This window comes from Strigops habroptila, chromosome 4 (assembly GCF_004027225.2).
Source record: "Strigops habroptila isolate Jane chromosome 4, bStrHab1.2.pri, whole genome shotgun sequence".
Classification (NCBI taxonomy): Eukaryota; Metazoa; Chordata; class Aves; order Psittaciformes; family Psittacidae; genus Strigops; species Strigops habroptila.
In genome coordinates this window covers 19,979,766-20,007,145 of record NC_046358.1, presented here as the reverse complement: position 1 = coordinate 20,007,145, position 27,380 = coordinate 19,979,766, and the positions used below count along the sequence as shown (strand labels likewise).

Sequence of the window (27,380 nt, the reverse complement as noted above, 5' to 3'; positions counted from 1 at the left end):
AACATGGGGAGGGCAATGGGGACAGGAGAAAACCTGTCTTCTTGTGGGAAGGAGATGGGAGCAGGAACGGATGGTGGAGGCTTAGAGGAAGGAGGGGATGGCTGCTTGCCACTCATACCCATGTTTTCACGTACATAACTGATACTCTGAGATGACCTCTGGGTTATCTGAGGATGCAGATTAGCTAAGTACTGGTTTGCAAAGGACAGTTCTTTTACAGTGGTGTGAGTTATCTGAGATGCAAGCTATATGCATGAAAATACAATACTTTGAGCTCTTCAATTCAAAGCACTGTGATGTGATAGTGAGATACATATTATAGCGTCTTAAATCATGTCCACAGCACTGATTACAAATTTGCATAGTCCTGTCTCAGCATGCACAAGGACTGGGGTCAGACCTGGAAAAGATTCTTTGGGGATGGACTATTCGAGTGCTCCAAATTCCTGCTTGGTCTCTGGGAGAAGACATTGCTTAAGCACTACCTTCATTTTCCAAGCCTTTCAGCTGCAGGAAGCCTGTGCCACTTGCAGAGAAGGTCCTGCAGATGTCTGGGACACAGCAGTTACATCCAGCCACTGCCACACTCCTTACACAGGATTATAGACACAGGGCAGCTGGCAGAGAGTCTAATACTGGCCCTACCAAAACCAGTGGATTGACTTGTGCAGGCCAGGGTTCCACCAGGCACGTTCCAGCTCTGGTTCATACCCTTTTTCCTGGTTTGTTAGAATATGAAATCAAACTGAAAAGACCAGCCAGGCACCACTCAGAGAAATATACGCATTTTACAGTGTTTGGAGGAACAAAGATGGTTACTGTGTCCCTTAGTACTGGGTCTCTTGTGCCCGTTTGCAAGGCACAAGCACTAACTTCCCTCCAGCTGTTTAGTCCCCATATTACAGGGAACGTCTGGACCACTCCTGCATTTGACTTCACTGAGGGAATTTTGCTTCTCCAGGGATTCTGGAGGATAAACTTGCAACTGAGCTATCTAGTGGGAATGGGTGGGCTGGTTTTCAGAGGAGCTTGTTGGTTGGTTGGTTGGTTGGGTTTTGTTTGCTTGTTTGTTTATTTTGGTGTTGCTGTTGGTAGTTTTGTGTTGTATGGTCTTGGTTTTAGTTTTTATTTTTTATAATGTCTTTGTACTTAAATGACAATATTAAATTTTTGCCATAAGTTCTGGTCCAATATGTCATAGCCAGGGGTGAGATCCATGGCATGTTTGAGGTAACCACTCTGGTGGAGGATCCATAGGCAACAGGTAAGGAAGGTGCTGTAGGTCATGGAGAGAAGTTAAACAATCATCCTTACCCCTCTTGTGTGTATGCCAATACAGCCCCATGCACAGGGACTGCTTTCAGCAGCTGTGCTTTCCAGGACATATTTCTAATGGAGAGAAAAGCACTCAAATCTGAAGACTGTGACTTAGGGGCAAAAAATCTTCATCTCCCCAAGCTTCTCTGAAAAACATTACATGTATGAGGCCCAGTACTGCTAACGAGATGCTCTTTTTGAAATGAGCCTTGCTTAAAGAAGAGCCAGTTGGTGTGCTGAAGACTTTAGATGGGGGAGTTAATTAGTTTGCAACCCACAGCTGCGAATATCAAACGCTGGGAATAGCTTCTTGTCTCACCCAACTCTGCAACTCTACAGAGGAAATAATGGCCATACATTGTACTGGGGTAGCCTCCAGCCAGGGCTGCTGATAAGCAGCAGCAGCAGCAGTAGGGCAGTAAGGCAGGCAAACAACATCTCAAGGAGCCACAGGGCAGGGCCTTGCCGCCAGTTGCTGCTACTGACAGGTGCTGCAGACACTCTCCTGCCCAGAAAAAGGTTCTGGGCAGAGACAGGCATGTCTCTGGAGGGAGGGAAGAGCAATTTCTCTGCACGTTTCCATCCCCATGTCCTTTTTCTGGTCAGGTTTGTGGTCAGAAGTCCTGGAAACCCTGCCAGTGCTCCTTTTCTTCAATAGCAGATCTGAAGTTTGGTGTTGACAGTTCCTTGTAAGCCAGACACGTTGCTTCAGGAGCTGTGCCAAGACAATCAAGGCAAAGAAAAGTCATGCTATCTTCCTGCGCAGTGTAAGTCAATATAGACACTTCTCTGACAACAATGGGGCTGTATTTATTTGTATCCAACCTAGATTGGCCCTGAGGCTACAAATAAAGCCATGTCATTTCCATCAGGACAGCCAGCAGCTGAAAATTTCCCTATGCTTTTGGAGACCTCTTAAATTGGGGATGCTTCATATTTCCAAGAAAATTAATGAAATTTGAAAGGATTAAACCACAGTCATTTATCATTACAGTGTGAGACACCTGCACTTCTTGCAGGGGTGGCAGGAGAAGGATAGAATTTGAGATGAACAGAAATGCAACCTTGATTGCTAAGGTTATATATGTGTCACAGTTGAAGGTGTGAGGATAGTGAGGCTCAGGCTCCCCAGCCTGACGCCACTGAACCTGAAAGCATGTCTGTGCTGGGCTCAGTGGAGCCACCAGCCTGGGCACCTCCATCCTGCAGGAGCCATACTTCCCCATGAGCATGGAGGAAAGGCTTTCATGGTGGATATGTACGGAGTTATGATTCTTTCTGTGGCCCTGGGTGGTGTGGGATGCTTCATTTGTGCTGTGGTACGACTCCTTTTGGGCACTGCAGGGTGACAATAACAGAGCTGTGTGTTCCCAAGTGCTTTCCTCCCATCCTTGCTTGAGTGGACTTGATCCTTTGGGATCCTGTGTCTTCTGAAGATTTTCATTGGTGCTGAAAAGCAGCTAGACAATGAATTCAGTGTAAAAACATCTCCTTAGATGGGCACCAACACACAACTTACTGGGAAAAACACCTTCCTGAAAAAAAGCCTTTAAAACCTAGCTTGGTTTAACTCTGCCTGCTCTCAGTGCAGGAGCAAAGCTTCCACTGATGGCTGTGAGCAAAATTAAAAGCTTTTGCCTTGTGTGTCTATAATTAGACTGAGCAGAAGGCAAAATATTCCATTACGACAACTTCAGATTTGAAAGAAATAGGTCTGAGCAGATGTTGATTTGCAGGATAAACAAATTAATTCAATCCAATTTAGTTCCCTCTACTGATTTAGTCCTTTGTTCCTCGATTTAAAGTGTCAAATACAGCGCTCATGCTGTATTCATGACAAGAAACACATGCCAGGACAGACACATAAATCTGCAAACAGAAAATATATCCAGTAGCCTTGTAGGCCTGCTGTATTTCCCTATCATCCTTTAACCTCCAGGACCTTGGCTTTTACTCAGGGCTGGTGTTCGACAAAGAAATACTCCATTTACAAAGCTTTAGCAGCTTACCAGTGAGATGATTGCCTTTGATGCAGAGACCTCTCAGGATTACAGTGCTGCATTAGGCTTATAAAAGGCTGTTAGGTGGCATGATGTTGAGAGGGAGTCAGACCAACCTGCACACACAGGGCTGGGCACTGAGTCCCTCCCTGCACATCTATCATCACCCAGGATGGCACAGTCCTGAGAATGGGGCTTTCCTTGGAGCACGCAAAAGCATGTTAATGCAAATCGCTTGGAAATAAGTTTGATTGAAAACAAACAAACAAACGAGAGATCCCTCTTGAAGTCACATGCTCTTTCTGAAAAGCTGAGCTTGGATTTAAAGGAGTTTACTTGCTTCAGAGGTCTTGGAGAGGTCTGTGGCTCCTCTGACTTCCAAGTTTAGACCGAGACATAATTCATCCCTTTTAATAATTGAAAGGCATTTGAGTCTTCTTAGTCCAAAGGAACAGATAAGCAGCTTTCTGAGTACTCAAACTCAGGCTGGTTTTATAAGGGGCATTAGTGCAATAGTCTTTCCGTGCTTAATAATCTGTTTTGTAGCCTAATAGGAATATTAGTGTACACACAGGCTTAGAAGAATTGTCTAATATTTTTATTGTTCAGCGTTTACATTTCTTTAAATATGAATGCCAAGCTATTGTAGGCTAAGACAGTATTATGAGCTGAGATGCATGACCTTTGTTGTGAACATGTGAATACACTGGTACTCTAAACAGCGACAGCTAAATGTTTTAATTGGTAAAGAGGAGGTGAGCACATTCAAAAAGTCCGTGCTCAAACACAGATCCCATGACAGAATGTAGATTGATGGATCAAAGAAGGGAAAGAGGGATGCTGGCTTTTGTGCTGCAACACAGTTCCTGAAGTCCTGGTTCTTCGCTGGCCCTTTTTTACTTGTTGGACTTACGTACACAAATGTTGAAAGCTACAGAAATATTAGAAGAATTAATTTGATCTAGAGCATCTGTGATCCACATGCAAATGGCTGGTGGGTGGGCTGAGCACTGCAACTGTTTAATGACACGGAATACCATTGAGCCACTCAATATCAGATGCTGCCGCATAGGATCTAACATCTCCTGACGGCACAAAGGGGGAAGCGCACACCCTTGTGCCCTAGAATGACCCAACTGACCCAAAACTGGTCAAAGGGAAGGAAATAGCTCGTAACCTGCACAGATGCCTCCTGTTAACTCCCCTCTCTCATCCCTACAGCTCAGCCTGGTGTAAGAAGGCAGAACCTGAGCTGGTTTGCTGTTAAACAAGAGGAGCTGTGAAATGGCCTAAGCTGCATTTGATTGCTTTCCTGCAGGTGAGTATTTCCTTTTGTTTTGAACAACATGTAGGATGGATATTTGCAGGTGGAGGATGGCTCTATCGGTAGAGCATCTTGTATGACACCAGACTACTGCCCCTATGGCCTCGTTGGGCTCTTCTAAGCACCAAAAGCATCCTTGTGCAATGGGAGTCTTGGCTGGTGGTGTGTCCTTCATCACCCGAAGTGTGCAGAGTGGTCCTGCCTGGCTTCAGACTCCCCTCCCAGACCCATCTGCTTCCAGGGGCTCAGCGCAGGGTTTCTACTTTTCTTAAAAAAAAAAAAAAGCCCCCAAATTCTTATTCCACATAAAAGATCTAAATATAGTACCCGAGGGAAAAAAACGTTCCTCATTTTTGTATAAAGAATAAATGCCCTGTGTTAATTCTGCACTGCTATATGCACCTTCTGGATGTGCTTTATGAAGCCAGTGAGGTAAAACCAGCCCTGCAAGTGCCAGTCCTACAAAGCCAGACTGCCACACTCAGCTCTGACCACCAGGACCCTCTCTGATCTTTTCCAGAAACAAAATTTTACAACAAAACAACTTTTAATGTAAAAACAAGTCACTTTGGTTAGCGTTAAACTGGTTGCATTGCATGTTTCCATCTCTTCTTTCTCCCTACCATGCAGCCCTGGGCAGGTGCCCAGCAAGTAGCCGAGCTTGGGGTCCATGTCCATGGGATGCTCCTGTCTCGGCTCTGTGGGCTTGCCATCTCCAACGGCATTGTTAAACCCATCCCAGAGCACTCCATTGAGACATGGAGGTGCTGGGGGGTGGGCAGTAGCTGGATGCCGCCGTACTCGGGTGCAGGCTGCATAAGCCCTTTTTCTCTGGAAAAGCAGCTAAAAATAGCCAGGGGAGATGTGCCACAGGCTGTGCTCTCCTGGTGCCGGGTCTGGTTTATATTGCAGCAGGCTGGGACTCGTGCCCAGGCCATGCGCAGTGTCTGGGGGCAAGGGCCAGGGATCAAGGGGGCATGGGGCTGGGGACCCACAAGCCAGCCCCCACAGCTGAGTGCCAGCCCCGTCCCTTGACCCATACCAAGAGCTGCTCGGGATGATCATTAGGTCTGAGGAGGTAACAAGGAGGATCGAGGCAGTCTCATTTTCTTTATCCCTTGTAAGAGGGTTTGCACTATAAGATGATACCTTACTCCAGAGCAGCCTGGTCAAGTGGAAATCAACACTAGCTAAGTAAATGCTGATCATCCTGCTTAGAGACTTGAATTAAAAAGCTTTGCCAATCAGCCTTGATTGATAGAAAAAGGACAGGGCATTAGGATCAGTCATGAGGCTTTAGAAGGCAAGACCTTCACTTCAATTTCTTTCCTTCCCCATTAATCCCACTAGGAACAGCCATGTATCATTAACTGCAGAATATTTACACATTGCTTTTGCCAGTGACAAAAAACAAATCTACACATTAGTGTCCATCTAGGAGCTAAATCCTGAGCTAGAGAGAGCTGTCAGTCTGCTGTGATCAATAAACCCGTTAGCCTTCGCTTAGTTGCCTTGGCTCTGTGAGAGCCTCTGGTATCAGATCTTATTATTTTGATGTATTGGTGTTATTTTGACTCATCTCAGATGAGCCCGTGCTCATCTGAGATATGGGATCAGATTGTGTGGAAGAGAAATAAAAAGAAATAAAAAAACCAGAAGACCAAACAGACCCAAACAAAGGCATTAGAGGTAAAAGAAAGCCATTTGAAAGGATGAAGCTGGCAGTGGCACTGGGAAGGTGCAGCAGAGAACACCGGGTACAAAGCTGGTACGTGGCTTGGCTGCCTCTTATGCGTTGCCCAGCTGTGTGCAGCCCAGAAGCTGCTGAGCAAGGCACTGCTGCTGCAAAGGGGGGCTGCTGCAGATGGGACAGCCTCCACTCTTACACAATCAGCTGGTCGGGGATGCAAAGAGTCATGGCTGCTTTGGAGGGCCCACATGAGGCTGTGCAATTTTCACACACACCTGGCATCAGCCTAAATCTGCTCTCTTTTTTGCACTGAAGCCTGTTGCAAGCCCCCCGCCCCGCTCTTTAAAGATATAGCATAAATATCAAAGTACCAGAGGCAGAGGTTGCTAACCACAGCAAATGGGTTTTTCCTAAGTGCTTCCATGGCTAATTACAAATCTCAAATGTGACCTCGTCTGCTTTGCCCGTTCCTGAGGTGCACAGATTCTGGTCCCCTAACTTCTCCTACTTTGATAGGAAGATACAGAACAGATCCTGACACCCATCCCAAAGACCAAGGAAAGATGTTATGGATGTCCCCCTCCCTCTCCTGTTGCTCTGGGCTGTCCCAGCCCTGGGGGCTGTATTTAGCCCTGCAATGCTTGGGGCTCTCCTCTGCTGCTGGAACCCTGCAAATGCACCCGAGCGGGAGCAAATGTGCTGCAAACCCACCCTGGGTCTCCATGCATGATTGATAGCAGCGCGGAGTGGTGGGGTGGCAGAGTGGATTAGCAGCTGATGGATTGCTGTAACTCAAGCTCTCACATCGCTGCTGTACCTCCAGCTCCAGGTCAGCAGCGCTCAGGCTGCAGTACGAACTTAGCCAGGCCAGGGGCTTCAGCCTAAAGTCTGCTGAAGTTGGGAAGCCATGCAGGGGCAAAACCCAAGTTACATCTCCGGGAAGACCTGTGTGAAGTGTTGAAGTCCTTACAAAGTCCCTCGCTTACATATTGAACAGAAAAGGGGAGCTGGAGATAGTGCAGCATGGGCTTGCAATATCTTTGGGTTTGTTTTCCTGATTTTATTGCACAAGGAGCACCCTGAAACCCCAGAGAGGGAGCGGGGGCAGCCTGAAGTGGGGGAGTGAAACAAAGCAGGTTAAGAAAGGAGCAGAGCGGGTTATCGGTGTGAGTGCATTCCTGCAGGGCCAGGCCGCTGGGCCCCTTTCCCAAGCCCTGGGGAGCTGTTTGCACAGCTCCCGCCAATTGTCCAAGTACATTTCTTAAATTGTTTCTAGCACTCTCAAGTGTGCGATTGTGCCTTGTCCAGTTATTTTAGTGATTGCTGCATGAGTGAAAGCATTACCTGAACACCCCATCCCCACAGACACATGGTGGGGCTGCTGGAGGGACCCGCACAGCAGGCAGGAGCTGGAGGCATGTTTTGTTCACCACCACCTCCACTGGCCAAGCACATCAGAAACCCAGTTAGTGACTCTGGCCCTGAAACCCATCCCCATCCCCTGAAACCCATCCCCATCCCCATGCCCAGGCTCGCAGAGGCAGCTGGAGCAGCAGCAGATCTGGAGGGGACCATTTTCCATGGCCCTTGCCCCTGCCTGTGGCTCCTGAGGAGGATTGGATGTGGCAGCTGGGCTATGCCAGCCACAGGGCACAGTGCTCTGCCCATCAGCATCCACTGAGGGCTTTGGAAAGGGCTGGGGATGGGACCAGCGCTGCGCCAGACACCTTGAAGTAGTGGGGCAAGGCTCATCACCCATGTTTCTGTTGCACCCGGTGCCAGGTGGGATGTTGTCCTCCTGGGCTTATTTCAGGGGCATTTATTACTGCATGTACACACTGCCTGGGGCTTATGCAGCCTCCCCAGGTTGTTGGATGTTTCTGAGTTGGGGCTGGCTCCTGGCTTCCACCAGCATGTTCATACTGATCACAGCAATGTTTTGCCCTTGTAAAATGATAAGATCTTATTGTTGAATGCTCTACCCATCAGACCCGTTCCCCGAGCACTGAACAAGAAGTGCCCATGGATTTTTCTGTTAACTAGGCTGAGGCATGAGGGTAGACCTTATCTGATGGTGGTCGACAGGCCATTTTCATCATATCCAAGTGCCCAAAACGGGTTTCTCAGAGCACCACTGCTTTTGAATGTTTTATTAAAGACCGAAGCCAGCACAGGATATTGAGTACTTCAGCAGCAAAGCAATACAGTGCACGGCTGGCAGGGTTTCATACCTATCTGATTGTATTTCCAATTACGAGAAATGCACTGAAGCCAGTTCTGAGGCAGCCCAGAGAGCTCCAAGTACTGCAATCTGGGCCATTTAGCTACGTTATGACTTCTTCTCCTTGCTCATGATTCATTTGCAGAGCAATTAAAGCTCTTGTAAAAATGTGTTCCCAATTAAAGACTGAGACTGGCTCTGAAGGATTAGACAAATTGAGGAGTAACTTTTGCAGTAGCGCAGGATTTGTACAAGCATCCCTTTTTTTGTTCATATCAGGCAAAATCCTGTGTGAACCAATGGGATGAAAACTCCTGCTGAAAACCTGCTCCACAGTGTCCTTCCTTACATTAAAGTCAAATCTGGACTGGGGCTGTGGTTTTTGAGCTGCACTTTGCTCCTGCGCTGTTTGAGATGTAGCATTCTGAAACACAGCAAGCAAAATCCTTTCCAGAGAGGCTGAGCCCAAACAGGAGCTAGATTGCAAATCACTGGTACCTGCTGGCAGGGCCACTTGGCAGCACCCCTGGGACTGCAGCAATGGGGACCACGTTGTACTGCGTCCCTGCTCAAGCAGCAGCCCTGCCCTGCCGTTTACCTTCACCCTGGCGCAGCCACCGAGGCGGAAGCCGCAAATCCATCCTGTGTGCACAGGCCTTATTCTGATCCCACTGAAGCCGATACATGCTTCAGGCGGTGGCCCCTAAGAGCTTCAAACAACCGTATTAATCTGTGACAGCCTCCCCTGCCAAAGCACGTGGGGCGGCGAAGGCGCAGGGAGCACAGCAGGAGCTGCGCAGCCAGACTTTTATGGCCACAAAGGCCAAGTCGCACCTGCTAACGGTTGTGAATAGCCTTGCAGACAGCACCAGGTGTGCCATTTCAACAGATTTCACAACTGGGTGTGCCTTTCATCTATGTATAGAGCCCCGGCAAGGGGATGAAGCATGCTCCGCAATTGTCCTAATTTAGCAAAACCCCTATTTGGCCAGTGGGTTGCCCCACTTGGTCGGCACATGTGTTTCAGGAGCAATTATCTCGGTTGCCCTTGGCCTGGCCCCGGCCGTGGCCCTGCAGGGAGTTGGGAGCACTGCGGTTCTCGTTGGCGGGGAGGGATGGTAATGAGGGAGCGGGTGAAAAGGCAAGCAGCTGCCTGCCAGCGGAGCACGCTTCCAGCGGCACAGGGAGCATTCCGCGCCTGGGGAGCAAGGGCAGCCGGGGCACCCTGCGCCCCATCCCTACGCCTGCCCCACCGGCCCCGCGGCGTAATTCAACTCTTTTAGGGAAGGAGGTTTAGGCATATCAGTGTTCAGTGCTTAGTACCACGAGACCTGGGAGTAGCTCAGGGCTTGTAGATACTTCACAAACAGGGTGAAAAACAGTTATAAATGAAGTCCACGTACTTGCAAGGTGCTGGTGACATCTGATGCCTAATAGCAAGCCTGACAGCGACATTACATTCAAGATTTTATAATTTCAGCCTTCATTAGAAGCCTGAGTCATAATTTCAGGTCCATTAGATTATCTCTATATCCCAAAGCCGCATTATAAAGATGAGAGAGATGCTGTGATTTGTTTTTCAAATGTGGACGACTCAATTGTACTCAACAAAAGAAAGACACTGATCTCATGCGGATGGTTGGATGAGATCAGATAAGAGTTTTGCAGGCTGGAATCAGTATTCATTAGCAGCAAACAGGACCCTGTTTTATGCTGAACTCTCTTCTCCCCGTGGACATATGTGTGGTGGCACATCCAAAGGATGCGTCTAAAACGCAGACGTGATTTCAAGATTCCATTAGAAGCAGTTTTTTCCTGCCTAGGCTTGGCCGATGTATATCAGATTTGCTCTAATTATAATCTTTGAAGTGAACCCTGACGAGAGAAGTGGCATCTGAATTGCTCTGGTTTTATTTTTATAAATATGAATCATCTGCTGGTTTGAAAAAATTTCAGGACCTTTCTCCCACATTTTCAAACCTTCCTAATTCCTTATTGAAATATCCACCAAAATTAACAGGATAAAAAGGAAAAGGATGAAGACATGTTTATACTTAATAGTGCAAATCCAAACACCAGATACAACATCGCTTTATGTACAGCTTTCACTATATTGCCCTGCAGCTCTTTCTGTGGAAAATTCCCAAATTGTGGAAGGAAACCAAACCAATCCCTTGTCCATTTTGTTTCTGTTTGAGAATTACAAAATGTGGGGAGGCTGGGCAGAGCACAGGACAGGATGTGAAGTCTTCAGAGGAACTGCAATCTCCCGGGATTTTGTAGGTGTCTGCCCAGTAGACCCCACAGACCAGGAGACATGGACTGGGAGGTGGGGGCAATGATGTCCAGCTTCTTGCCCAGCCTTCTGGGTCATGGAGAGACACTGAGGGACTGCCCAGCTCATGCAGCTGCCATCTGTCATGGTTATCTGGAAAAGAACTCTGAAGCCTGTACCTTGCACTGGCGAGGTCACCTCGGGGAGCACAGCAGAGGGCTGGGTGTCCCTGTGCCCTTGCAGCTTCCGTCCCTGCCCACCCCTCCATGCTGTGGCACCATCTGCCCCCTCTTTCCATGCTGTGACTTCCCACTCTCACCCCACACGTGGGAAACCTCTGCTGCTGCTCTGGTGGTGGTGGCCTCTCTGTGTCACCCTGCACAGCCCCAGGGCTGGGCTATGAAGCAGAGAGACCTCAGGCACCTACAACTTGTAAGCCCTCCATCCTGCTGTCCAAGTAATGGGGACCAGCAGCAGCAGTTTGGGTCAGATTTTGGCAAGTCTGGAACTGCCCTTGGTGCTTCCCCACCACACACGCTCTTGGGGCAGGATGGTACACTAGAGGGACAGCCATGGCACCTTGGAGGGGGCAAAGTACGTGTGTTTCAAACTGTCTGGTTCGAAGATGTGCAGCCAAGGCGCAACCAGCTGGCACCAGCTGTGTGATGCACAGAGATTTTAGGACCTTTATCCTCCCCCTTATTAGGGATGGCAGCGTGCTCTCCCTGCAGCCCCGCAGCCCATAGCTCGCCTTGTGCATGTGATGCTGGCACACTGGCTGACCTGCCTCCTCCAGGGGTGGTCTGGTGAGTCCACACCGAACGCAGGTGCTGAGATTTGAAGGCAGCTCTAGACAGACTAATCAGCGAAATGTGTGTTTACTCTGATGAATCACACCTTGAACCCCTGTCACCCACGCCCGAGGGTCAAAGCCACAGGCTCTCACCCAGGTTGTTAATACAATGTGAGTGCACCCTGTGAAGGACAGACTCCAGGTCCTGGATGCGGCAGGGAGGGAATGTCTGATGGGAGAAAGCTCTCAGCATCACATGAAGAGCCTTATTAGAAGTGGAGTTTTGTCCATTGGTAATTCTAGTGCAAATGATATAAATACATAAAGTATTAAATGATATAAATACATAAATGATATAAATACATAAATACTTTGAAAAGTTTCAAATTGTGACCTCCCTCCCCTTCACCAGTTTACTTTGCTAAATTACTGCACTATACAGCAAGACAGGCTTTTGACATGTATACACACACACTTACTAGCTTGACACTAAAAAGATCAACAAGCTACTATGGTGTAATTTTGATGGAATGAAACAGATGCTTTGGTAACTACAGCCTGGAATAAAGGACATTATTTATTACACACATTGTAGTAGCTCACAGAGGCCTCAGCAGCAATCAGGACACATCACACTAGACACTGTAAAGACGTGGAGCACTGGAGATCCCACCCTAACATGCCTCCCAGTGTAAATACATCGGACAGACAGAATTTATTTGCTTTTCACAATAACTCAGCCCTTGACTCACCACAGACCAGGCACAGTTCGACACAAATGTGTCTCAACTTTCACAAAAGGTATATGACTCCCACAGGCAAAGGCTGCTCTTTCTTCAGTGGCTTTCCAAGGACCTTGCCTCCCTGTTAATAGGGGAACCAGCAACCACCAGTTCTAAAAGATTTTTAAAAAGAAATTACTTATTTATATGGCTATTTAGATATGCAGTGATTTTAAATCAGCCACTGGATACCATCAGGCATCTGTACTGCATCTATACCAATTGCTATTTGAAAGCTTGTGTATTCGCAGTGCTCATCTTCTAAACATACTTGGTACCTCAACAATCCTAGAAGCACATGTAATATAAGCATGTTGATAATGCATTAAGTCAGTGAATAACATAAACCAGTGCATGATTAAATTGCCAGAGTTAATTCTTTTTCTCATGCTCTTAAGTTTCACATGACAAATATTCCACATTTAAACTATGCTGATAGAAGAGGTAACATACATTCTAATTAGATCACTTTATTAAATCAAGTTGTGTTGCTTAGTACGTCTGTGCAGGTTGCATGGGCTTCAATGTAAACTGCACAAATGATGATAAAATCTCACTAAAGCACTTCTGATCATTAGATTTCGAGTCACGTTATCTAAGGGGTAAGTCTCATTCTTCCCATTTGGGTGACAAAGAAACTGAGACCACTGAAATCACATTTATTAGTCACCTCAGAGCCAAATTAAAAGAATCTGCCCTCTCTAGTCCCATCCTTGAGGACAAAGTTTATCTCATAAGCAACTATTACCCATAAAATAAACAAAGCAGCATGTATTCTAGTAGAAGCCTCCACCATTCATCCCTCTATCACCATCACTGCTGCTCAGCATTATAGTGGGAACAAACAGAAACACATAATCTTACAGCTAGTCTATTGTCAAAATGACACATTAGCAGAAAGATTTATAGACATGTTTGCTTATGAAATAAAGGTCTGCATGTTGAGAAATGCAAACATCTCTGTACAGGAGCTGCATGCCACAGAGAAAGCTGCTCCCTGAAAGCTGTGCAGGACTCAGGAAGGTAGTAATGATACCTATGATTATCAAGCTTTGCTGACTCCACCCCAAAAAATATCAGAAACTACAGTGAACACACAGTTGCCAGTACGTACGGACCCCAGTGACAGGCTCACACAGCAGCTGCACCGTGGTCCTGAGCAAGTCTTCAAAATAGTGTTAGAGCAGTGCCATGAAAAAGGAGAATGGAACACATTAACTTGACTTTTGTGCAAAAACCAACATTTGCCTCAGAGGCAAATCCTAGCCCCAGTGAAGCCAGCAAGTGTTTTGCTAATGATGGAAATTGGGTCAGGATTTTAATTCAGATTTTATTTCCAAATTTATTTAAAGAAAGATTTGCCCCATGGAAAGTTATGTTGATCAAGGGAGGCAGATTTGCAGTTTTCTGTATCCACAGAACCAGCTGGAAAGCTTTTTTCTCACAATCATGGTGCTTTGATTTTATTTTTTGGTAGTTTGGGTGCTATGTTGTCTTGGAACCACGTGAAGCTGAAGATGACGCCCATCGTCTTCTGGAGAGTCTCATCGTAAGCAAACTTCATGGAGTCTTCTAAAGGTATTTCTACAACTTCAATCAGCTCTCCTTCTTCAGCCCGGCCACCTCCTTCCGCAGTTCTCATCTGGTCTGTTACCTCTGCATAAAATAATGTCTGTCTAGAACCTGTCACACCAACTCCAGCCCTGGAAAAAAGCAGAGACTTTGTTTTAGATAAAAAGAAGGTAGCTAGGAACTAGGAATGGAAACATTGGTCCTTAGCTTGAGTCACTAAGCAAATCAAAATGCATGTCCTTACTCTCTGCTAATGTCCTTTAACACCTATAAATGCAATTCTGTTAATACAGAAATTGTTAGGAAATTTCATGCAGAAATGCCAACACTTCTGAATGCAATTGCACATGATATGGATCTGTCTTCAAATATACTCTGCAACTTAGGAAAATGTTAGTTTGGGAAACAATGAAACAGTTTTTGAACTGGTGAACTGTTGTTCTACATATACTGAAGTCAACGGAAGCTTTTTCAACCGACCTCAACAAGAGCTGGACTGCAGGATGACTCAGAGATTTACAAACAACAGTGCATCTGTACGCAATCATGATACATTTGTTTGCTTGCTTTTACACTAGTATTTAGATTTTTTACTTAAGAAGATTATGACCATTCACAGCTGGAGCCCTCTGCTCATGGTCTGGATAGGTACAAGAACAGAAAGGTAGCCCAAGTGTCTTCCTCTATCCTTCCTGAACTTTAGCCTTGACCCAAATGGACCACTGTAAGCGCATGTGTATCTGAAGTAATTTAGTCTCCCTGCTAAATTTGCTACAGTGGATTTAGTGGAGGATATTTTACATGATGTAAACTTTCTTCAGCTAGACCACTTGCTGCGTATTTTACTTGCTATTCCTTAATCCTCTATTTCCTTAGGACTATTTCATTCAAATAGGGGATAAGTACGTAATCCACTCATTTAGTCCTTCCAAGAAAATATTCACATCCTAATCGCAACTTCTTCATTTCATATGATTACAAGCGACTTTTCACATTAAATCTGGATCAAAAGTTCACTGAAAATATGATTGAGGCATTAGGGCAAGCTGAAAAATTAGCTTCTATATCGTTACAGATACAGAGGATTCTAAGATTTGTAGCAGTGTTATGATCTTAGAGTGTATACCCATACTTGTCCAACCATTAATCAACTGCATCGTTCAGTTAATCTAGCATACATCACACGCCATAGTAGGAATTAATAATTTGTCTTTCAATTTTCTAAGAACACTGGCAGTTTTGTTTGGAGCATTAATAGTGATTATTGAAGTTGGTTTCTTACATGAATATACACTCGTTTTTTTTTAAACACAGAATAGGGAGCGAACCAGTGAACTCTTTTCCCAACATTACTTCTAATATCTTGTCCAAAGTTACAGAATGTGTTTCACCCCTCCAGGATCATTCCTGTATATCTAAGGAGAAACTTAACCATCTTCAGCACTTCCAGGAACTTTGAAGGCTGCTATGGGATTTCTTTTATCTGGGGCTCTCCACTTTACTTCAGCGTCAGTAGTGGGGTTTTTTTGGAGGATACACGTTTTAACCAACAAAATGTGACCTACTAGGATACAGCAAGCCAGACTACACAGTTTTCCCTCTCGCTTCCACTTTACCGAAGCCCACGACCTCCTTCTTCAGTCAAACTGATTCAGTATTTATGTTCCCTTTTTTCTGCAGCCACTGTCCCTGCTATGTGCTGTTCTGATGGCCATCAGAGACGGTTTGCCAATAAAAGAGACATCCAGGACTGACAATCAGGGCTGTCTGTATGTGGCACTGGCACCAGATCAAATGTCTTCTCAGGACTCCCTGTGCCAACACTCCCTTTTCCCTTCTCTGACGGGAAGCTGCCTGGAAAAGTAACGCCGTTCGCCAGCCGTGCTGCCACTCATCTCACCTCAGCTGAAGATCCAGCCAGCTGACAGCACAACACAAACACTATCTTTGCCAGTAACAGGAGTTGCAAACTGGACCCACCATGCTGGCTTAATCATTCTGATCTTGTTATAAAAGTATCGTAGACCTATTTTTCATCAAGTTGCTATCAGCAACCAGCTCGCAAAAGTTGGAATGTCATTTTTTACGCTCATCAGTGCCCTTTCTGCCATAAGGATGATGGCACACTTTACTAGATTCCCTTTGTGTTAAAATATATTGTATTTTTCTTGGTATTATCAAGCAATAATATATAATGTTAAAAAGTAACACTGGAACTGAAATACTAATTAAGAGCCACAGCTCTAGCCACAGTGGACACTCTCCTGCAGCTTAGTAACCCTGATATCTGCCACTGACTGATCACCAGCCTGTGTGCTACCTAGCCCCTCACTATTGTAGCTATGTCCATTGGAAGGATCCTCACTGAGAGCAGGCAGTTGTGATGGAATAGTAGATTGCTCATTTTTTGTTCCCTGTTTTCTTTCTTCTTTTCTTGTGTGAGGAGGCAGGAAGGATTTTTGTTTAATAAACGAGAGATCCAGATCTGTTTTTCTCTGTATGCGGTGATTACTCATTCTTCACTTTTTCTGCAAGAATTGCATTTTTAGCAATTAAATAAACACTGGAAGCCTGGGTTTCAGAGATTGTTTTGTGGTAATTGATAAGAATAAAACCCACATGTTAATTTATACACGTGAGATTTGCAAGACAAAGAATGCAGCTTGCTAGTCTCTACAGGTACCAGGAAAAAACACAAGACCATGCATGATGTATTTCATGTTCTGCTATTTCTCATGAGTGTCAAGTCTCAGCTTCATCTAGGGTGCCCCACCTGGAGAATGAACATGATCCTAAATTGATTACACCCACGCACACTTGATATTATGTAAAGATTATATACAAAACCATAAGAGACTTTATCTAAGAAGCCCTTTTATAAGAAACTTCTGGCTTGATTATTTACAGCATAATCTCCTTCTATGCCACCTGTGACCATCTACCGATGAAGTAGCTGCAGCTGTGGGAATCACAGAAGTTCACTTTCCACATACATTTTCTTTAAAGAAAAGGAAAACTGCTTCCTAAGATGCCACACTGTAGGATTCAGTTTCTGGCCATGGTAGCTCAGAGCGTGATTTCAACACGCTGTTATTTCATTGCATTTACTCTTGATACTTCTATTAAATTAGTGTTTTTCTTCTTATTAGCTAAATACATCAAGCATGGCTACTAAACTGAATATACTTCAAAAAATTAAAGCACTGGACAACCCACTGGTCTTTTCTTTGTTATGATGCCCAAAGTTATGGCATTTCTTCACATATACTGGCATATAATTTGCCACAGAAACCAACAAAAAATTCGCAACAATACATATTCAAAGGAGAACATACCCACATGTTCTTTCTTATTTTATTACCTAACTTATATTTCTCTGGTGTAAATTTGCCATGAGTTATTCACTAAAAACTAATAAAAATTTTCAGATAAGCTATAAATAAAATCAAAGAGCACTGGTACTAATACTCATGTTATTCTGTTCTACTCTTTCCCTCCTAAACCAGCAAAGACAACTTGGAATCCCCTCACTATTTTGACAGGTGACTTTGTAGACTATTGCATTGTATTATTTATAACATATTCACTGCTTTTATTTATTGTCTACATAAATGCCCATTTCAGTGGGTTGAGAAAGAGGTTGAAAGATACAGGAATATACTTTTAAATCACAAAAAAGGGCATATTTCTTACCTTTTCTTTCTTGGTATTTTCTTTCTCTAAATGCCCTGGCTCACTCCGCTAGTTGATATTTTTTGCATGGATCCACATGAAACGCCCTTTCTAAATTAAATAATCTCCTTGTTTACTGCTGTCTTTCACCTTTCCAGACTATTAATGTATCCTGCCTGTCCTTAGAAAATTGCCCAAAAATCAATACTATTGACATTTAATTTGTCTTAGTACCTTTGATTTTTACAGAAATCAAAAGTTATCAGGTTTGTTGCTTTGAAGCTGTTCTGAGCCTCCATCTCGTTAAAAAGTGTTTTAACACTTACCCTTGGAAAATGTGTACTCATTTCAGTGATTTTGGGTACTGGGGCTGGAGGAGGAAGAGAGCAGAGAGGGAGAAGGTGGGTCTGACTGGTAAATAGGCAACAGGCAGCTATTCTGTTTTCAGTATATTTTCAGGTTTATCTGTCACTAGGCACTTCCTATGCTTTTGCACACTTACTTGCACTTTCCAATTATGATGTCTTAGGAATTTAGACATGCCTTTAATCATGGCTATATTCCTTTTTCTGCTGCCTTCTTCCTCTATCCTAAGTCTGTGACATATGCTTTTCCTTGCCCTAGTATTTCACATTACAAATAAGTGCTTTTGCCATGGTCTGAAATGAGTCACCTATTAACAGATTACAGCTATATTCATTAGCTTTGCATCTGTGGAAATCACAGGGTCAGCACACCCGAACTGCAAGTGATGAGTTTCACCCTGGGAAAACCACCTTCCTGATAAAGGTGCCTTCCCAGTACAGAGAGGCTTGGTTTGGGGGAGGGCAAGCAGGGTCTGAACTCATAGCACCGGCCCACAGTGAGACTTCAGGCTTCAGTCTCACTCCATGGGTTTAGCACCATGTCGCCCAGACCAGGCACGTCATGGTTCATACTGACCCAGACCTACTAAGCCTGGCTTGACCTAGCTGATTGTTCCAGATGTATTTTGATGAGTCTGGATGGTGCTTGACTCTTATTTACCACTGTGATGCAAATGCAAATGATCTATACAAGACACAGCTCTGTTTTCCTCATCTCTTTATCATAAGGCTCAGTTTCCTCTGAGAAGTTTAGTTCTTTACAGCTACATGGCGGACAAACTGACAAATACTCTTTGTCAAATCATTAGGGCTTAAGCTCACAAACCCTGCACTTCAATAGATATTTTTGAAACCAAAAGTCTGTTAGCACTAAACTTTTAGTTTTCCTTCAGAGACAGTTAGAAACCTCTATTACCTTTGACAACAGCAAGTCTAAGAATGTAAGCATGTCAAAGTAAGGATACCAAAGTGGTACGGTTTTCATCACAATAGTAACTTAAATGTAAGTTTAACACATCAAAACAAGATAGTATGCTGCATTCCCATACTTCATTTTAAATAAAACACTCCAACACTGTGATTAAATCATGCTAAGGCTTTCAAAGCTGTGGGCAACACACTCGTAGGCAACAGAAGAGCGGAGAAACAGTTTCTGTGAAATGACTGCAAAGTGCTTCTCCTCACCTGCCCCGGGTGGGACTGGCTGGCAGAACGAGGCTTTAACTACAGTATTTTCTATCTACTTCCTTCTTAGATCAGGGAAAACACAAGAGACAGATTGTCACTCCAATCTGTTTTTCAAGCACGGCAATAGCAGCTATCACAAAGCCTTTGTTTAGCTCTTCCCTTTTATTAAATGCAAGAGGAAATACATAGCACATGAAATAGAGCTCACAAAATGGGACTTTTCACTTGCATATCTTATTTCATAAGCATAAAGATACATTATATGGGTATTTTTTACCACAAGGGGTAACAGTATCTTATTGCTCTAAAAAAAAAAAAGTTTAGTAGAGCCTAAAAGCCACAAGTGAGATTGATTCCACCTTACATACTTGCTGATGCTCAGTAACAGTGAGTTTCTTCCTCAAACTGAGAGCATGAGCCCATTTGTAAACAGGGCTGAAATTCAAAGCATGTGCTCAAGATTAGCTTTGCCTTCTTCTCATCTCTGGGTGCTCATCTATGCCAACCAATTACTACATAATTATTACCTTTCTAATTCGAAGGAACAAACACGAATGAGAAAATAAACACTATATCTTATACTCTATTTCTCTGCTGCAACATGGGGAGCAAATAAATTGACTTATCATTGTGAAGACTTATTAGTTTACCTCAGATTTCTGACAGACAGCAATTAAAAGCTAGATTTCTCATAATTTCTTAATATTTAAGAAATACAAAATCTAGAAACAATCAACATTTATCTGTTCCTATCAACACAGAAATACTTTTTTTGGTTTTAATCTGACACAGTTAGTGTGAAAAATCATAAATGCAATATATCCTTTTATAAGATTTAAGCCATCTGGATGCAGAATTTGGGTATATAGCAAATACATAATTCATGTTTACAAGTAAATGCATCACAAATCTCTGTTATTTACGCTGAAATCAAGATCTATTTAGGCATGAAACATGTAAACTGATGAACAGTGACATGCAGCTACTATTGTCACTTCTCAGGACCTTTGTATAGTTCTGACATTATAAGCAGCAGGTGCAGGAAAAAAGCAGAAAAGTAATTAACATAAAATTATATTACATTATGCCATCACCCAACAGGTGTACTAGCAGGTGATCTTTCTAATTATAATGCACTCCAAAATTTTCAAGGCTATTATTACTTCTACATAAAAACCTGTGAATACAAACCATTTTTACTTCATTGCACAGAGTCTAATAGCTATGGCACAGTAATTGGAACATCCAATATTAGTTCTCTGAATGCTCTTCTTTGTTGTACACTTTTGGAAAAAAAAAAATCAAATGTAGATAAGTACCTATGTTAGACTCTTAAACTAATCCATCTGATTTATTTTTGCAGTGGGGCTGAGAACCTCCAGCTCCTATTTTATTCAATTCATAGCCAAGAGTTTATTACAACCTCTGGGAATAAATGAAGACACAATGAAGAGAAAAGGAAGTTGAACCAGAAGCTCTGGTTCAGCGTTAGCCTGATGCTCTCAGGTGTTATTCAAGTCCAAATAAATTTGTAAATATTCTTCAAGATGACCAAAAAGAAAAAAAATACTTTAAGTTGCAATGGCAACAAAAGCATCTTTAACAGCAACAACAACAACATACTTCCCTGCCCCTGTCTTGTAAGGAAACAATTCTCAAGCAAGATAGCCAGAAGTACTTCAACCTCAGAAACCAAGAGCTGAACTTCACACGGGATTCAAACTGAAACCTGCTGGGATATCACCAGAGACAGAAAATTTGCTTTATCTATCTGATATATGAATAAATCCAAAGTTCTTCACTAATAAAATTTTGCAGTTAGAGGGGAAAAAAAAAAAAATGGAGGCAAGCTCAGAGAGTTCTTCTAGAGCTTTTAAAAATGAACAATTTAACTGGCAACAATTTTCATGAAACCTCAGTTTACAATTATACTATTACAGTATTAGCTTCATTTCATTATTGAGCTGAATGGTTTCTTTACACCCATCACACATCTACCATCTTTGCTATTTTTGACTGAAGCCATACATACAGCTGACGAGAACTCAACACACCAGTAGGCGTCAAAACTTTCAGTAACCCTCCAAAAGTGGATTAGCTGCTGCCAGAATAGAAACCAAACTTTTTGTAATATCAAAATGAGGTTTCTCATTGCACGCCAAGCACAAAAGTAGCAATTTGTGTAGGCATGATGAGAGGAGGAAACTCACCACACAGGTTGCAAACAATATAGATGATTTTTTTTCTAGACTGATCCTGCCTCTATCTACACAGCAAAATGGACCACTTACTTACTTGCATTTAAATTCATCTTCTGGCTAGCATTTTTCTTCAATAGGAACAGGTATTTCTGATTCTTCAAAATGCGATTTCCCTGGCCTCCTGCATTAAAGTTCCTCATAATGTGTTTATCTTTCTCATTGTCTGCCCCCAATCCAATCTCCTGCATTCACCCATGCCACACTGTCGTCCGGGTGCTGGAACAACTTGTTCCAAAAACTCTTACTCAACTAGTGTAAATTCCCCAACCCCTGGCTTCTTTCCTGATTTCTCATTGACTCCACAAGTACTCTGTGGATCATTCAAGGTAACTAAGTCTGAGATCTGCTTAATTCAGTACCTGACTTCTAACTGACGAGTGTCATGTAACAGGAGCATTGACAAGAGCTTAAGTATGAGTTCCAATGGCTTATTTGTATGTGCTGTTGAAGTATCTGTAGAAGCTTTGTGGTTAACCTTTCCTGGTTAGCTGAGAAACATTAAAAAAAATTCCCCCAAAATCATTGCTGCAGGCACTGATAATAAATGAGAAGAAAAAATTTCTGTCTTCATATTACCTCTGATCTTTACTGCTCCCACTGCTTGAGAACAAAGTTCTGTTTGAATATAGTCTGAATACTTTCCTCATTTCATTAAAGAGAATTCTTCTCCACCACAATGCATGTACTTCCCTCAAGTCCATTTAGTTTTCTCAGCCTGTGGGGTTTTTTTTTCTCTGCATTGTTCCTTCATCTCTTCTTCCTCTTTTTCTACTTGAGGATTTTCTATTCTATTTTCTGCCCCCAGCCCAAGTTCTGCCTACACATTGTCCATGCTCTCCCCTTCTTAATCAATTAGTTGCAGAACTGTACAGACCTCTCATAGCCAAAACCGTTTCTTTCTTTACATTTGATGTGTCTCCTGCATTCCATGTCCTTCTGTCAGTTCTAGCTCAAGTCCTACCTTCACTCCAGTCAGGCAATTTCCTTCTTGTGACCATGATTCCAGAAAGGAGTGTCATTAAAAATACAGGACAACTCCTTGCTTTCAGACTAAAGTGTGTGACAACACCAAACCCCTTGTATGAAACCTTGTATGGTTGGTATGAAAGCCTTTTCACCATGCACACAACTCTGAGGTTTTATCTAAAAAAAATCTAATAGAGTTAACTCAGTAATTATTAATTCTAGTTATCTAAATATTTTAATGCGGTTTTATTTGCATCAAGAAAGGAACAACAGCTACCAGATTTTTCAGGAATATATCAAGTGCAGTCAAACTAATAACAGCAATAATAAGGGCAGCACCACAAACAATACAACCTCAGTTCATCAAGGCTTTGAATACTATCCCACGTGACAGTTTCATTAAGAAATTACAAGATCAAGATATACTTAAAAATCAAAGAAAATGTGAAACAAGTACAAAACTAGTATGAAAATGGTACTCATTGAATGGATATCACTGTAAAATTTCCAAATTGGAAATACAAACTAAATAGGGATTCCACTAGGGACCACCCTCCATTCAATTTAAACCAACATTTTGTTTTAGAACAGAAAATAGGATGCAATTCAGTAAAGGCAAATTCAAGGCTCTATGTTCAGGCAGCAGTAATGAACAGCATAAATACAGACAGTAGGTGAATGACAATGCAGTACTCCTGCAGAAAGCAGTTTTGAGATTGGGGAGGCATTGTGGACCAAAAGTCAACAACATAATGCCACCACAAAAAAGGCAAACATCATCCTATAGCATATAAACAAAATTATCTTTCAGGAAAGGGAAATAATGCTTCCACTGTATCTGACACTGGTAAAGCCCTTGCTAAAATACTGTGCTCCACTTTGGGCACTATGTAAGAAATACACAGACCAGATGGAGACAAGGCAGAAAACAGCAGAAGGAATGATAAAGACATCTAGAAAACATGGTCTGAAAAGAAAGCTTAAATCAACTAAGATAGTTTTGCATAGGCAAAAATAAAATAAAGAGGAGATAATCTTCAAACAGACATGTGGAAGGTGCAGAGGTTCATACCGATTGGAAACATGGTAATAAGTCTTAGACTTGAAATAAAGAAAGGGAAATTTAGGCAAGAACATGAGGAAAAGCTTGCTTATGGTACACATAGTTAGACCCTTCAGACAGAATGCTGAAACCCCCCAAGAGAGACTGTGAAATGATTAGATTTTAGAGAAAGTGCAGGTGCACATTTGTCAGAAGTGATTCAAATCCAACTGAGCCTGATTTTTGGAAGAGGAGCAGGCTAGATGAGATCCTCCCAAAACTCCTTCCAATTCTGTTTTCTAAGGCTTCTCTCTGACCTGATGCACTGGATCAATAAACAATCTAGAGTAACTATTACATGGATCACTGGGATGGCAGAAAACAGTAAAAGTGCATGGTGTACTGTAATTACTAACAACATGCATATGCATTTATATGACACATGTCAATGCTTTGTATTGACAGCCACAGCATGAAACAGCAGCATAAACCATTTGGAAAAAAAACCTGTTACACTTAGAAGCAGCCCAGAAATTCTTATACGTAATATAGGCGTTATGGAAAAAATGTCCTTAGCAGACTACAGGGGAACCAATTACTTTCTGTCTTTGCATCAGATCCTCAAGGATCAGACAGATATGCCAGTCTTCGGCTAAAGGAAGATGAACAGGACGCTCCTAATAGGAACATTTTAGTAAACATTTAGAATAAAAATCTAATCTAATACAGATTATTCCTAAATCCATTTTCTTTTGTAAGAAACTGTAAAATACCATCTTCGAGGCTTCAAACTTTCATATTAACCTAGAAAAGTAAATACAATAAAGGCCCTTCTGACTTCAGCACAGATCTCTATAGGCAGAAAGCTATGCCCTAATAGACAAAGCAGGATTGGGTGATTAACATACTAAGTGCCCCTTCCATGGGTTTCAACAGATAAAACTCTCATTTTGTACTCTCTTCGCAAGTCAGTGCAATTAAAAAAAAGGGCAACTGAAAAGAACAACCACCTGTAAGATACAAAGACATTTATCAACCAAACAACATACAGTTTTAGCCAGAGGTAAATCATTAATGAGACAAACTTCCACACTGAAGCGAGACTTCTACAGCTACAGAAATTATATTCTACTTTTCCTATTTTGTGTTTCTATACACATACATACATATATATGTTATATGTATATATCTGCATGCTATAGCCTGTCAGTGTCACCCAAACTGTGAAATTCTATAGGCAGCTTTTGCTCATAAATCTAGAAAGCACTTTTTCTGTCAGTAGAACAAACTCTTAATCTAGTTTCAAGGAGTTGTAAAAGACAGCTCCTGTGATTCACCCCCTCCCCTCAACAGAAGCACTGCTTGTTAATCCAGCAGGAAATAACATTTGCCAGGATTGACAGCTGTGGATTTGTATTCAATTCTCAAATTAAAAACCAATGATACGGCCTAGTTCAATGGAGATGTCAAGCAAAATAAAGAAAGCAAAGAACCTGCTGCTTTCTCTGTAAAATACAAACATACGTACATTTTGGGTAACAATACTAAAATCTGGAAAGGAGATATAATGGGATTAAAGCTCTGTGCAAAGTTTCCCTTGAGGTTTTGTTTTTGGGGTTTTTTTTCCTCTCCAATAACTCATATTTTGTATTTTTACATATTAAGTTTTCCGCTTACTCCTAGTCTATGTTTTAAAACATGTTAGAATCTATTTCAATAACTATTTGAAACCCTGCAAAAAATATGGTGTAAAATTTTTCACAGTCAAATCAGCAAAATCCTCATATATAACATTATTGTCCAATTTGAAGAAGGCTTAATTACAGCTCAAACATTATGAAGAGATGTAATGGCACAAGTTCTCATGCTTCTGTAAAATTGTATTAATGGTAAATCAGAGTCCATCTTGGGCAGCTTCTATTGTTAAATCAGAAAAATAAGAATCAGAGATGGAAAACGCCTGGCACAGTAAAGACAAGCTGTTTTCTAGTGCTGTAACACACTGCTCTGAAGAGCCCAATGCAATTTTTTCCAGTTCCAATAGTCTTTGGAATAAATCACAATAGTATCATTCTTACTGTGAATTCAATCCCACAGTTAGGTTATAATTCCTTAAGTCTCTGTAAACACTACTCTCACTTGCTGAAAATTATACCTTTCATATACTTTCAGACGTCCATGTTCCTCCAACACACTGCTTAAATAAGGGAACAGAGAACATTAATTTACCTTCAGGCCACTTCAGCAATCTGTGAAACAACAAAATGCAACATTTTTAACTTACAGCTATTTACCTGTAAGAAGTGATTCTCCTTAGGTCTGCAACAGCAACATGATAGCCACATTCTTCTAAGACTTCCTCACATGCAATTTCTTCTAAAGAAAGGTCTGGTTTGTCAACAATGCCAGCGCAGAGTTCATAGGTCACTCCTACTGCAGCAGGTAAGGGATCCTCTAGACGAGAGACGCTCTCATTATCCCAGTTCTGAAAGAGTTGAGGATGATGCTTTTCTACTTCACACATGTAAACAGCTAAAAAAAAAAAAAAACAAAACCCAAAACAAACCCCACCACACAAAAGAAAAAGAAAAGGGGGGGGGGGGTGTTAGTTTGTTCATATTAAACAGAAAAAAAGATGGTACACAAATTTTGCCTGGAAATTTATAACCATCAGAGTACTTGAGAGCAATAAGGAATTCAGTTGTGTCGTCTGTTAAAGTTATGACACAGGGAAATTGCAATTTTAGAGAACAAAGGTTCGCTTGCAATTTCTGTAAAATTATTCTTTAAACTCTATTTGTGCTTACATCATTTGGAATGAATTCCTGAACACGTTAAAATAAATAGAAATAAAAAAAGGAAGCTAGCTCATCCAAGAAATCTACATCCCAGAAGTGCCATACAGCTTCCATTTGTTGGGCAATGCGGATATCAGGATTTAATTTAAACTATGCAGTTATCTTGCAGGGAAGTTGGGTTGTACATTACGTACCATGTGCACAATGATGAGTCTTTCAGCCTGTCAACTCAGCTGTTATTTAGAAAGGGTATGAAAAGCATGTATGTTTGTTTGAAAAAAAAAAAAATCTCTTTTGAACATATAGCTCCTTGCAGAGATTCCTGTGTAGAGGCTGAAAAAGACTTCTTGAATTAATCTACGAACAGCTGCCACTGTAATGCACTCCTAACGAAAGTGCAAATGCCAGATTTTAGTCCTTATTTAAGCAAAACCTCTCACTGATGTCAACAGAAATTTTGCCTGAGAACTGTAGGACTGAATCACTACTGGCAATTTCAGACCTTCGTAACTTTAACTTGCAGGTATAATCCCATTTGTTTCTTCTTTGAAATATCCTCATGTCTATTCCCTTGCTTTCCATGAAAGGTTACCACAAGGATGTTATAAAACAACCTGAATAAAACTATTTTAAAATTTCAAATTATTTTTATTCCATTAAAGTAGTTTACATACCTATTTCATATACTCATAACATGGTTTTCAAATGAGCGTATCTTTTAAGGAAGGCTGCTATGAGGTCTCACGAGAGCTTTCTCTTCAAGCTAAACAACTTTCTCAGCTTGTCTCCATAGGAGAGGTGCTCCAGCCCTCTGATCATTTTTCTGGCCCTCCTCTGGACGTGCTCCAACAGGCCCACATCCTTCTTACGTTGGGGGCCCCAGAGCTGGATGCAGTACTCCAGGTGGGGTCTCATGAGAGCAGAGTTGAGAGGAGAATCACCTCCCTCAACCTACTGGTCACGCTACTGGTTTCTTACTTGAAAGACATGACTGGAGCTTAGTTTTCTTTTTAAAATGCAGCATGAAGGCAGGGTAAAAAAAAAAAAAAATTCCATGCAGACTCTGAGGGACAGATGCTTTAGGTGTCGATTGTCATTATTCCAAAAACTTCTA

General features: G+C 42.4%; 1 protein-coding gene across 1 annotated transcript in view; it reads right to left on the bottom strand.

Moving 5' to 3' along the window:
- Positions 1–12,168: 12,168 nt before the first annotated feature.
- NUDT14 (nudix hydrolase 14) overlaps positions 12,169–27,380 on the bottom strand; it is a 61,965-nt gene continuing 46,753 nt past the window's right edge. Inside the window, exons 4-5 of the mRNA XM_030483515.1 lie at positions 25,763–26,000; positions 12,169–14,105 (exon numbers count right to left, since the gene is read on the bottom strand). Coding sequence (XP_030339375.1) covers positions 13,850–14,105; positions 25,763–26,000 — 494 coding nt within the window. The 3' untranslated portion in view covers positions 12,169–13,849. The remainder of the gene's footprint in view (positions 14,106–25,762; positions 26,001–27,380) is intronic.